The sequence below is a fragment of the Pteropus alecto genome, unplaced genomic scaffold, assembly GCF_000325575.1.
Source record: "Pteropus alecto unplaced genomic scaffold, ASM32557v1 scaffold313, whole genome shotgun sequence".
In the NCBI taxonomy this organism is placed as follows: domain Eukaryota; kingdom Metazoa; phylum Chordata; class Mammalia; order Chiroptera; family Pteropodidae; genus Pteropus; species Pteropus alecto.
The window spans coordinates 292193-305319 of record NW_006434832.1 but is presented as its reverse complement, the minus strand read 5'-3'; the positions used below and the strand labels follow the sequence as shown (position 1 = coordinate 305319).

Genomic DNA, 13127 nt, shown 5'->3' with positions numbered 1-13127 from the left:
CTCAGCTCCTCCCTGTAGGTGCACTGGAGGGACACGGTGTCACCTTCGAATCTGACGATCTCGTTTGGGCCCACCAGGGATCCATAACCTGAAACCACAGAAGGAGTGGAGGTTGGAATTCCCTGGATGCAAGTACTGGGATCAAGACCAAAAACTTACTTCGGTCACCCCTTTCTTGGGGCAGTCCTGTCAAAGCTTGTACTACCCTCTCCCCACCAGGGGACTTTGGGACAGGCTGTTGAAATATATATATTTCTACATAGTTATTTCCCTAAACCTGGCGTATTAAAGGGATTGTAGGCAGGGAAGCTCTAGATTCAGATAGCCCGAAGTTCGAATCCCAGCACTGCCGCTTAATAACTGTGTGACCTTGGAGAATCTGCTTGCTCTCTCTGGGCCTCTGAGTTTTCTCATCTATACGTGATGACAATGTCCTATTTCATGTCATTTATGATGTTATCATATGTAAGATACACTATAATTTTATATGCCACTAAGAAAAACATTGTCAATTGAACAATTGACATCACCTATAATTTGCATCCTGATTTTTGATGTGAAAAGGTAAAAAAAAAAAAAAAAAAAAGTAAGTCTGTGAATTGATGAAACCGGATCATTCTTTAACTCTCAGAGTTGTCGTGAGCGGTAAAGCAGAGGTTCAAGAACCGTTTGCTGAGTTTCTCCTGGCAACCGTATGCGGGGTGTCTTGTCTGCCTCCAGGCGTGGTGCAGAGTAGGAAAACGAAGGTGAAACAGGGAAAGCGCCTCTCACAGCCACAAAAAGGAGGGAACCCCTAGATCTGGAAGAAGACCTGGCTCTGGGTTCCAGAAGCAGCAAGTGCCGGCCCCCTCTGAGGGCTGAGGAGTCTGAGGGCGAGTGGGGTGGGGCGAAGCCTGAAAGGATCAGGCAGCGCGGCTGCATCCCAGGAGGTCCTCTCTTTGCAGAACCAAAAAGTGTGCCTGGGCCTGAACCCTACATCCCTCCGCCACTCCCTCTGCCGCCATCTCACCTGGGAGCACGAGGCAGCTCCACAGCAGGACCAGGGGCCTCATAGTAGGTGCCGGACACGCGGGAGCACACGCCTGGGACTGGGAGCTCCTCACCCAGTCGCACAGGGCTCTAACTTCCTCCGGATGAGCAAGGTCAAGATGAGAAAGAGAGGGGAGGCGCCGTGTGGGTTCCCCCCTGGGCTCCCAGCCCAGGGAGCCGCCTCCGACACTCCCTTTACTTATCCCCACCCCCCTGCCTGAAAACCACCAGCTCTTCTCCCAAACCAGTGCCTCCTGCAGGCGGTCTTAACCATGCCCACAGGCACACACCCCAGGGAATCTATGTGCAAAATTCAGGGAGTCTCTGAATTTGGGTGGGAAAAAATTACATAATGACTTGCACTAACCTTTCAGTAATATCTTTTCCTTCTGTTATGAGTGTTAGCAGGACCTGTGACTTTGTCACTGATAGAATTCACAGACACTAGCATATGAGTTGTCACTGATAGCTCAAAATATCGCATACGCTCCTCACTGCTTGGAAAATCATTAGTTATTAGAACTGCCACTGAAGTTGATTATTTAAAAAGCTAATAAAGAACCACACTTATACCTATATTAGACACATAAATATTTTGATAACCACTTCAATATTATTGGTTTTCTTCTAAGCGTATGTATTTTATTTTATATATTTAAAAGACCATTATCCTGAGAGGGGGCCTGGAAGATTCACCAGACTGCCAAGAGGTCAGTGGTGCAGAGGTTAGAGCCCCTCCAGCGATGCCCACTACCCCGCCTTCTCCATCGCATCCCGGAGGATGCAGAACCTCCCTTGGCCACGGGAGGACAATGCAGGCAAGTTGCACCACCGGAGAGGGAAGCTGTGGGGTTGGGTTGAGCTGCAGTCATCTGCAGGCCGCACTGCAAAGCAGGCCGACCCCTGCGCACTGAGTTGTGTTGGCATTTTAAAAAGTGAATTAGCATTTTCCCACTGCAGAACTGAATCCTTGAAAGCAGCAAAACTGACACGCACACTGGAGGGAGCCCTGACACATCGTTTTCCGAAATAGCTGTCGGGGTGTGTGTGTGTGTGTGTGTGTGTGTGTGAGATTGCGAAGTTTACAGGTTGTAAGCAAATAGGTACGCAATTACAGAAATGTCAAAATAAGAAAAGAGAATGGAAATGTTTCCTGTAATTCCCCTTCTGTCTTAGAAAATCCTTATTTACATTTTGGCATATATTCTTTCATATATACAGTTGGAATTTTACCCACTTGGACAGCTAATATTTGAAGCAATAACTCAGTGGTTCTGGGAGGGGAAACTGTGTGTGTGTGTGTGTGTGTGTGTGTGTGTGTGTGTGTGTGAGATATTCTGGTGATGTGGGAGATACATTTTAATTTCACGATGATTGGGGGCACTGCTGGAATTTAATGGGTAGGGACAGAGATTCACCTCACTGAAAACCGTATAACCATGATCTCAGCCCAGGACTTGACTCTCATCACATATACAGACTGCAAAAGAGAATCAGTTTTTGCAGTTTTAAAAGCAGAGATTAAAAATAATATTTATTTTAGAGTTTGATAGTATATCTCTGTTCTTTCATTTTTGTTTTGTCTTTATACAGAATAATTTCTGATCTGCTTACTTATCTTAAATCCTAACTTATTTATTGTAAGCAGGGGCAAGCATCTGACACTTCATTTTGTTTTCTAGCGTCATGAGGTCTGCACATTGACACTTCGAAATATGTGTTATTTGGTGACAAGTGTTTTCCTTTTATTTTTTTCACTCTATTACAGCTCAAGCATTAAGTGTGTGAGAAGGTGTATTATTTATGATTGCATTTTAGGAGAGGGAAAGAAGCGTTACTAAAATTTTTATTCTTATGTAGAGGGTGTTGGCTCTAATATGCATCATCCCTGTTCCCTTCATGGATATTGTGAGGTCCTTCCCTCCACCCCCCAATCCCCATACTAGCCAGGAGCTAGGTTTGAAGACTCTGTTAGAAACGGATCTTCCAGGCCCGGAAGTATTACAAGAGCTGGGGAGAAGGGCCGAGATGAGGAGCTAGTGTGGGCCATGCGCCTGGTCCTATCCCTTGGGATGTATAGGGGTAACAGATAGATCCTCTGCTGGGTTTGGGGATCTGAGACAAGATGACACTTTTGTTCTGCTTTTTACTCAGAGCCATGGGAGGTGCCCTGCCATTAAAGAGTGGGAGAACAATGAGGCAAAAGAACTCGTGGACCAGTGGGCTTGCAGCAGCCTCATCACATCCCCATGACATCTGTGTGTCCGAGAGTGGCTTGGTCATGCCTAGAGGAACCATGGCTGGGATGAAGGGGTGGGCAGCAGACATGGGGAGGGAGAAACAGCCACAGTGAAGCCCACAGAAAGTCAGAGAGCTCAGCAGATGCTGGCACAGATACACAAGGATGAAGGCTGCCCCTTACTTCACTAGGCCCTGATGATAAGTAAAGACCTCCAGGACTTAAGACCACTCGAGGGAGAAGAGAGGAGTAGAGAGAACCCTAAAGAGACCTAGTTTACTCTGAGTCGGCTGAGAAAATTCGAATTGAAATTTCAGTCCTAGCTGTGGGGCAGAATTTAGAGAGACTTGTTAGTAGGGCAGACAAAATCTGGCCAAAGAAGGGCCCAGCTTGACAGGTGCCACTTAATCATCCCTATACGATTCCTCTCTGATTTGGACTCACTTGGACTAAGTCACTTCTGCTGATCTAGGATGGTCATTTGCTCCCCTTAGATCAGGTTTTCTCAACAGCAGCACTACTGACATTTTGGGTCAGATAATTCCTTATTGTGGGGCTGTCCTGGGATTTACGGGATGTTTAGCAGCCTCTCTGACCTCTAATACTAGGTACCGGTAGTCCCCTTCCTGCTCCTTGTGTTCTGACAATCAAATATGTCTCTAGACATTGTCAAATGTCACCCTGGGAGGCAAAATTACTCTGGGTTGAAAACGACTGTCTTGGGTGATGAATGAATCTATGACAAAAATTAAAGTGTAAGTTGTGTCAGTTGTATGTATACAGGTTCAGTAACAAGGTTTTGGTATAGGAGAATGGGCTTCCTAATACTAAACCCCAGAATTAAGCAGACTTTATGTAGTCATAGGCAGTGCTATAAAACTTCAAGTCTCCTCCCTACAGTGGGGCTGGGGCTGTCCCTGTCACACTCAGGTGTGGAGTAGAAGTGCGAACACACACTCTACAGGGAAGCCAGCTATCAAGAGAACGGGGAGAGGAGAAGCCCGAGTGACACATGACTTGTTTCTCCCTGCAATTCATCAATCAAATAAATGATATGGAGAGAGACCAAGGGCGTTATAACAATGGGGCTCCCTCCTCATAGAAGAAAACATCGAGAGAGGGGAAGATGTGTTTTTGACAAAGATGGGTGAACCACAAGCTGGAAAGAGCCTGGATCCCTGAGTCACTACTTGGAAGAAAGCTGCCCTGACAGCTACCAAGCCTGCAGCAGACCTAATATGAGCAAGTGACAGACTTTTACGTGTTAAACCACCAAGTTTTGGTGCTGTGGTATAGCCTGAAACACCACAGTCTTTTGTTTTCTCACACACATTCCATCTTCTATTCCACCTCAGGCTCCCCCATCTTTAGCCAGGTGCAAACTCAATTGTTTGATTTTTTTCCACTGATACAAAATCTGAAAACTCCTTTCAAGATTTTTATGTTGACTGTTTTGAAGATTTTTTCTCACTTCTAGGAATGACAGTGAAATGATGGGGGGAAGGCAGTAATGGCAGACCAGGTAATGAGGACTATCTTCTCTCAGAAGCTAGGTGAAATAGACATATATTTTAAAACCTCAAAAACATTGAAGGCTAAAGGCAATGTGGTATTTTGGACTGGATCTAAGAAGAGAGAAAGAATATTGTGGAAAAACTAATGAAAAACTAATAAAGTCTTGAGTTTTGTTACTAGTAATGTACCAATATGAATTTCTTAGTTTTGACAAATATACTATAGTTATGCAAGATATTAGTGTTTGGGGAATAGACAGAGTGAAGGCCATTCAAAGACTTTCTGTAAATCTAAAATTATTCCACGACATAAAGTTTTTTTTAAGAAATAAAAAAGCAGCTAACAAGAAGAGCTAATAAGAGCATGAGGAATTACCAGGTTGAGGTCTACAAATAGAAACTCAGCAGGATGAGCTGAGCATGCAAGGTGCTTTTGTCCTTGGAAGACCTACTGATTCAGGAGAAGCAGCTAAGGGGATGAATTAGGAGACTAGGGCCCTCCAAGGGCAGAGAATCTGATGTATATAATCACCTTAGGCTAGGACCCCGAAGGGCTGCACTTTGGGAGAAGGGTGAACTGCAAATAAACCAGGCCACGATGGGCTTTCACTTAGCTTCCTGTCATTTAGATGTCCCTGGAAACTTCGAGCTTTGGACTTGAATTTAAAATGATCTTGGTCTGGTAATAGCCTCCATACTCCTACCCCAAGTGCCTTAAAGATTCCAATGAAAATCCTTTCTGGAATAAAATGGCATCAGCCTAAACCTCAAATTATTTTTAAAAATTGTTTTTTTCAAATACGACCCAATATACAATCAAAGAGAACCAGATATAGTATGAGGAGACAAGACTCCTTAAGCAAGAACATACAATGGAAACGGACCCATGGAGACTCCAGAGATTGAAAACAGTGAGAGCATCCTTAAAACAACGATTCTTACTATGTTCAAGAAGGTAAAAGTCAAGCTTGAAATTTTGGGCAGGGAACTGGAAAATAAAAAAAATTTAAAAAAAAATGATCCAGCAGTCTCAAAAAGGACAATGTAAAATTTTAGGACTGAAAAAAATACAATAATTAGAATTAAGAATTCAATAGATGAGTTTCAGGTGAGACACAGTTGAAATGATAATAGCGAACTGAAGAAACCATTCAGAATGAAGCACAGAGAAAGAAAAAGATGGAAAATAGAGAAGGGAGGATAAGAGAAATGGAAAATAAAGTGACGATGCCTCACATATATTTTATCGGAGACACAGAATGAAAGAAGACAGAGGATATGACATAAGCAGTAATAAAATAAATAATTGCTGAGAATGTTCTAAGCGTGAAGAAGCACACCATGTGTTCTTCAGCATGTATGTGTGTGTTTATAATATAAGGGATGCTAAAGCCTGTAGCCCAGAGTATGGGCTCTCTTGCCTGGGTCCAAGAGAGGTACAGTGTGGACACTTAATCTGTGACAAAGGTGGCATGGTAGAGTAGTTGGGAAAGGGCGGTCTTTTCAATAAGCATGTTGGGACACATGGGAAAAATGTGAGATGTGATCCCTTCCTCCCATCACACACGAAAAATCAATTCTAGGAGGATTACAGAACTAAATGAAAAAAGGCAAAATGATAAAGCTTTTCAAAAATAACATAGCATATGTTCATGGCTTTTGGAAAGAGTTCTTAAGACACAAAAAGCACAAACCACAGAGGAAAAGACTGATAAATCAGACTGTGTTAAAATTAAAAACTAGTCATCAAAAGATGCCATGGAGACCAAAAAGACATACATACTCAAGAGTGGAAGAAACTATCAGCCACACACATTATAGATAACACAAGTAAATCATAATAAAATGTAATGTTGAGTGAAAGAAGACAGGCATGCAAAAGACATCGTATGACCCTATCTAGATGAAGTTTGAGAAGAGACCAAATGAAATGGTATTGTATTATAACGTACTAACTTAGATGGTAAAACCAGAAAGCAGAAGGGATTACTGGAAAAGTCGGTAGTGGTTATCTACTGACTTGGGGAGATGTGATCTGAGACGAGCTTCTGGGCTGGCAGAGTTTATTTCTTCATGGGATGGTGGCTACACAGGTGTTTACTTTTCATTAATTTGTGACGTAGTCTCGTTTATGCACTTTCCTGTGTGCACATTCTACTTCATAAATCTAAACATATTTTTTTGAGATAGTAACAAAAACAACGAACAAGAGAAGTTATCAGAAATCTCAAAAACAAAAAAAAAGTAGTTACAGTACTTTTCCTGGTTTTCACTGAGATGTAAATGGACTAAGGCTTCCCTTTCTTAAGACCTTTCTGACTCACTCTCTTGATGTGTGTCTGGGAGGGAGCCCATTTCTCCTCTTGGAATAGTTCCCTGTTCCCTTTGGTGTCTGGGCTGAATGCCAAAGCAAACCATGCAGGCCTGTAGCCTGAAGCAGATCCTTTCTGTCACCTTTCGGAGGATCATTGACATGCTATCTTTTCCAGAGTGTGTCTTCTATACTCTTCTCTGTGAAGATGGATCCCAAGTGATTCATTCCTCTGGCCTTGAGCTCATAGTATTCTTCTGTTTGCAGCTGCCCTGGCTGAAGCATCTTAACCAAGGCCTCGCTGGGTGAGGCGACTCCTGCCTATGCTTTCAGCCATCTTGGCCAACTCTGCCCTGCGTCACCTCTACCCTGAGGTACAGCTCTCTTTTCCTAGCATTCCAGCTCTAAAATCTCACTCACTTCTCTCTCTCACTCTCTCTCTTTCTCCTTACTTTTCATTCCAATTTCCTTGCCCAAATATCCCCTGGGCTAAAGGACATATACATATAAACATTTTAGTAAGTAATGCTAAATCGTTTTCCAGAAAATTTTTACCAATTAACACTCCTTCCAACTGTGTAAGTGTGTTTATTTCCTTACATCTTTGACAGCATTGGATGTCAACATACTTAAACATTTTTGTCTTACTAGGTGAAAAAGGACATCAGTTTTTAGTTTGGTTTATAATTTTTTTTTTTTTTGCTGCAAAAAGCTTTATTGTTTCAATTTGGTCCAAGGCATGGGAGAGGGCTCCAGGATGGTTAGAAGGCTGCCTGCTGGTTGCAAGGAGAGGCTCAGGCACGAGGTTAACACCAGGGGAATTCAGAGGGGCCCCCAAAAGCCTCTGGGCTCCAAAGGCTCTTAGTCATGCTTGAGGGTGAGCCTTTTGAAGAGATACTCGCCCAGCTCAGCTTGGGGGCCGGCCAGCCTACAGAGGTCAGTCAGGTGGTCGCCCATCTTCTTGTTGAGTTTCACCTCCTCATCTAGGAAGTGGCTCTCCAGGAAGTCACAGAGATGGGAATCTGCACAGGCAGAACCCAGGGCATGAAGATCCAAAGGGCCTGGTTTAGGTTCTTCTCCATGACCATGGCGGCTTCCATGGCATCCTGAGTTTTACCCCACTCATCTTGAGAAGGCTTCTGCAGGTCCTGGAAAAGGGTGCAGCCACCGTGCTGGTTTTGCGTCTTCAAGAGAAGTTCGGTGCCCTCGAGTTTCTCCTGGCCAGCTCGCAGAAGAAGTGACCCACGCCTTCCAGAGCCACATCATCACAGTGGAAATAGAAGCCCAAAGAGAGATGGGTGTAGGAGGCCCGCAGATACAGGTTGACGAGGTGGTTGATGGTGGCTTCCACCTCGGTGGAATAATTCTGACAGATTTGAGAGCTCATGGTTGTTAGGCAATAAGGAATTAAGCTTAAAACACAGTATTGACTGGTCTCGGAGGCTAAGGATGGCTAAGAAGATTCCAAAGGCTGCGACTGGAAAAGAGGTTGGAGGGTGGTCGAAGGCTGGAAAAAGGGGCTGTTTCGTCCAAACACTGTTGAAGCAAGAGACAGATCCGGGGGACCGCAGAGGGCACTACCTGGTTTAGAATTCCTAATAGAATAAGGTCTTGCATCTTTCTATATATTTATTGGCTATCTGTATGTATTTTGTAGCAAAATGCCTATTTTCTTTGAACATTTTTCTATTTTTCATTTTTTCTTTAAAGTGTATGAACTTTAAAAGTGTGAACTCATTTAAATTAAAAAATTGAGCTGTTTATCATATTGCATACGATATCATATGTTACAAATACTGTTTTTGTCTATAAAAGTGTTTACATTTTACTTAGTCACTCATGTCTATCTTTTTCTTTATAGACTTGGGTTTAGATTTTGCTCAGAACGGCCATCCTAAACCTACTGGGTGTGAGGAGTGACCTACTGGGTGTGAGGAGTGAGGTAGGGATCCAGCTTTTTTTTTTCTTTTTGCATAAAGAGTAACTAGTTGTCCCCACATTATTTTTTTTTTTAGTAATTCCTCATATATATGTAATGTATATATTTATAATGTCATCTTTCCAAAAAGCTAAATTACCATATACATGAGGACTATTTCTGGACTTTCTATTCCATTATATCTGTCTGGCTGTTGGTTTCTTCAGTACTAAACTTTAAAAAATTGTTTTCATATCAGACATGTTTCATATCTGTTGGGGCTAGGGCCACCTTTCACCCCAACCCACCTGGTTCCATATGTCTTCTTTTTCAGAATTTTCCTGCTGTAAACCAATGCTTATTTTTCCTGATGAATTTTAGTAGCATTTAAGAAGTTCCCTCTGAAAATCTTTTTCAATTTTAATTGGGATTGCATTGGGTTTGGAGATTATTTTAGAATAAATTGTCATATTTACAATACTGACCTATCTTTTTCCCTATCCAAGTTACAGTTTATTGTCTATGTCCTTTACTAGTGTTTTAAAGGTGTTTTTTCCCCTCATATATCAATAGGTCCTTTACTCTTCCTATTAGGTTTATAACTTGGTATTTAATCTTTTGGTTGCTATTTTAGTTTGCAATTTTTTCATTATACTTTATAATTATTTTTGTTCATAAAAAAGTCATTGAATTTTTAATATCGATTTGTGTACTCTGCCATCTTATTTAATTTTCTCATCATTTCTATTTCTATTTGTAGTCAACTCTTTTGAGTTTCTAGGTATACCACGTATCACTTATGCTGCCTCCTTCTAGAATCTATGCCTGTTCTTTCATTTCCTCATCTAGGTGGCTAACACACCTAGAGCAATATCAAATGATATTGCTCTGGTGATGGTAGGCACTTTGAGGTTTAATTATGGCATTCATGAACATTTCGAGTTGATATATCTTCTTGATCAACAGATTCCTTATCATAATGATATCTTCCCTTATTCCTGGTAGTATTTCTTGTTTTGAAGTCTACTTTGCCCAATATTAATGTAGTCATTTCAGCTTTCTTAATTAGTATTTCCATGGTAAACCTTTTTTCATTCATTTTCTTTTAATCTATCTATATCTTTATGCTTCAGGTAAGTTTCTTCTAGTAGCACACAGTTAAGTCTAGCTTTTTTTTTTTCTCTATCCAGTCCCATAATCTCTGTCTTTTATTTGGGGGAGTTAGACCATTTACTTTTTACGAAAACAACTTTTTGAGATGTAATTTACGTATCATAAAATTCATCCATTTAAAGTGTACAACTCAATGGTTTTTATTATATTCACAGAGTTGTAAAACTGTCACCATAATCTAATTTTAGAACATTTTCATCATCTTAAAAAGAAACCTGGTACCCACAAGCAGTCACTCCTCACTTCCATCCCCCAAGCCTAGGCAACTACTAATCTTTCTGTCTCTGAAGATTTGCTTATTCTGGATTTTTCATATAAATGAAATCATACAATATGTGGTCTTTTGTGACTGACTCTTTTCACTTAGTATAATGTTTTCATGTTCTTCCATATTGTGGCAGGTATTAATACTTCATTTATTTTTATTATTAAATAATATTTCACTGTATTTATCCATTTTATTTACCCATTTATCAGTCAATAGACATTTTGGTTTTTTCCAATATTGGCTATTATGAATAATACTGCTTGAATAATCTCATACAAATTTTTGTTTTTATTTCATTTCTCTTGGGTATATATCTAGGAATGGAGCTGCTGGATCCTATGGTAACTCTATGTATAATCTTCTATTCACTTCATTTTTGAAAGATATTTTAAAAAATCATTTATAGATACCTTTTCAGGCTCTATGGAGATAATAATATTAATTTTTCACTTTTCATCCATTAACACATTACTTTGTATGGAGTTATAGTAATAGATTTTCAAATATTAAACCATTTAGTTTCCAAATATTAAGTCATTTTTAGAGTGACTTAGTCTACTCGATCATGGTGTATTATTCTTTTGGTGTTCTGGTGAAACTGTCAGCTAAAATAGTTTTTAGGATTTTTTTCGTAAGTCAGCCTGATTTGTAGGGTTGGTTCTTTTTTTTTCTTTCCTTGACAGCATTTACTATCAATGTTATGCTTACTTTATAAAAAGAATTTTGAAGATTTCCTTCTATTTCTATGGTCAAGAAGAGTTAAAGATATCTGTTCTTTAAATGTTTGGTAGAATTTTCCTGCAGAACTCTGGTGCTTTTGAGGGAGGAATTCTTTGACAATTATACTCCGTTGAAATCGGTCTGTTAATATTTATTTCTTTTCTGGAGTATTTTAGATAATTTGTACAAGGATAATTAACTGGGTTTTTGGACAAGCCAAGTCTAGGGCTCTGAGTGCAGTGACAGCATCAAGATCACACTATTTTTTTGTGTCCGCCTTCTTTCATTCAGTGTAATATATTTTGACATTCATCCATGTTGTTGCATGGTGGGGATAATTTTTGAATAGTCATTTCCTTCGTTTTGTTGATTAGTGAATATACCACTGTACAAATATACCATGGTTTATTTATCCATTCACTTGTTGACGAACATCTGGATTGTTTTCTGTTTTGGGTTATTACGAACAAAAATGCAATGAATATTCTTGTACATGTATTATAGATAGATGATTTTATTTCTCTCAAATAAAAATACCTAGGAGGAGAATTGCTAGATAATAGGGTAGATGTATGGTGATACCTGCTTGTGGCTTTAATGTGCATTTTCTTGATGACAATGATGTTGGGTGGCTCTTGATATCTAACACTAAGCATCCCAGGTAAAAATGTGCTTCCTGTAGTCTTTCTCTACCCAAAGTGAAGTCCTAAGACAAAGAGCATCACATCCTCTGGGAGCTTTCTATAAATGCAGAATCTGGCACCACTCCATCTGTACACAACCCCTAGATGATTCCTAGGCACCTTACATTTGGGAAAGCATTGATGTAGACGTTTGAGGAAGGATAGAAAATGTTATCATGACATACTCTGCCACTGACAACCTCCCCATGCACTGCAGGCTTTGGGAAGGGGGTTGAAGGGTGGGTGAGGGTGGTGGTGGTGGGGTGAGGTGGGGCTGTGGACCCCTTTCCTCTCCTTGATACCAGACTTAACCTCTGGGTCCACCACTCCTTGCCCCCCTACCCGCTCCCCCCACCATGTGCAGCGCTTACTTTGCTGCTGGAGAGGAGGGAAGGGACTCACTTACCTACTCCTCACTCTCTTAACCCACAACCACCTGCTCTCACCCGCAGCTCCTGTTCGCTCCTCCCTACACAGCCTTCCACTCCTGACCCTCAGTTTCCTCAGTTACAGAGCAGAGATAATAATGGTCTCTATCTCGGGTTAATGTGATGCGAAGGGATCTGAGGAGTATCTGGGGCTTAGAGACAGCACAATAAAAGTCAGTGGTGGTCATGGCCATCTCCGAGCCTGTCCCCCAAGAGAAGCCCCTGCACACAGCCCTACCCCCTACCCCCACCGGGGCAGACTTGAGCCTTGCAGCCTCAAGCCCTTCCTCTCCTACCTCCCTTACTTCTTCGCGCCCCCAGAGCAGCGTGCATCTATAAATCTTCCCCAGCACGATGCATTGTTACAGGGAGTTGTCCTCGCGTCTGACCGGTTCCTCGCCCCGGCCTGAGGGTCTCTCAAATTCAGGATCTCTGCCTCAATCGTCTTTGAATCCCCATCCTCTAGCGCAGTGCCTGGCACTTGGAGGGCGCTCCATAAATGTTTACAAAACCGAATTATATGTTAAGCAAGCGTCCACCCGGCAACACGTTGCGGGGGCAGGGGGTCTGTGCGGGCAGTGGGAGCAGAAGGGAAGGCTAGTAGTGTGCCCAGGTTGGGGGGGCACAGGAAGGGGGCTCCTCCGGGTTCGGGTGGAAGACTGTGGGGAGGGAGTACGACGCAGGAGAGCGAAGCCTGGACTAGCAGAGGACTGGCGGTGCCAGACGCCGTGGGCTCTCTCCGCTCCTCCCCCTCCTCCTCCCGCGCCCGCTTCTCCCTCCTCCTCCTCGCGCCTCGCCTTCTCGGGCTCCGCCACTCCCGCCCCGCGCGGCCGCGGCAGGGAGG

The 13127-nt window shown here is 42.2% G+C and overlaps 1 protein-coding gene and 1 pseudogene across 1 annotated transcript in view; both read right to left on the bottom strand.

Annotated features, from left to right (window-relative positions):
• The window catches only part of CD300LG (CD300 molecule like family member g), a 12869-nt gene extending 11731 nt beyond the window's left edge, over positions 1 to 1138 (bottom strand). Inside the window, exons 1-2 of the mRNA XM_025045606.1 lie at positions 1010 to 1138; positions 1 to 88 (exon numbers count right to left, since the gene is read on the bottom strand). The exon at positions 1 to 88 is cut by the window's left edge and continues 230 nt beyond it. Coding sequence (XP_024901374.1) covers positions 1 to 88; positions 1010 to 1052 — 131 coding nt within the window. The 5' untranslated portion in view covers positions 1053 to 1138. The remainder of the gene's footprint in view (positions 89 to 1009) is intronic.
• Positions 1139 to 7954: 6816 nt separating this feature from the next.
• Positions 7955 to 8480, bottom strand: LOC107195542 (annotated as a pseudogene).
• Between the last annotated feature and the right edge of the window lie 4647 nt (positions 8481 to 13127).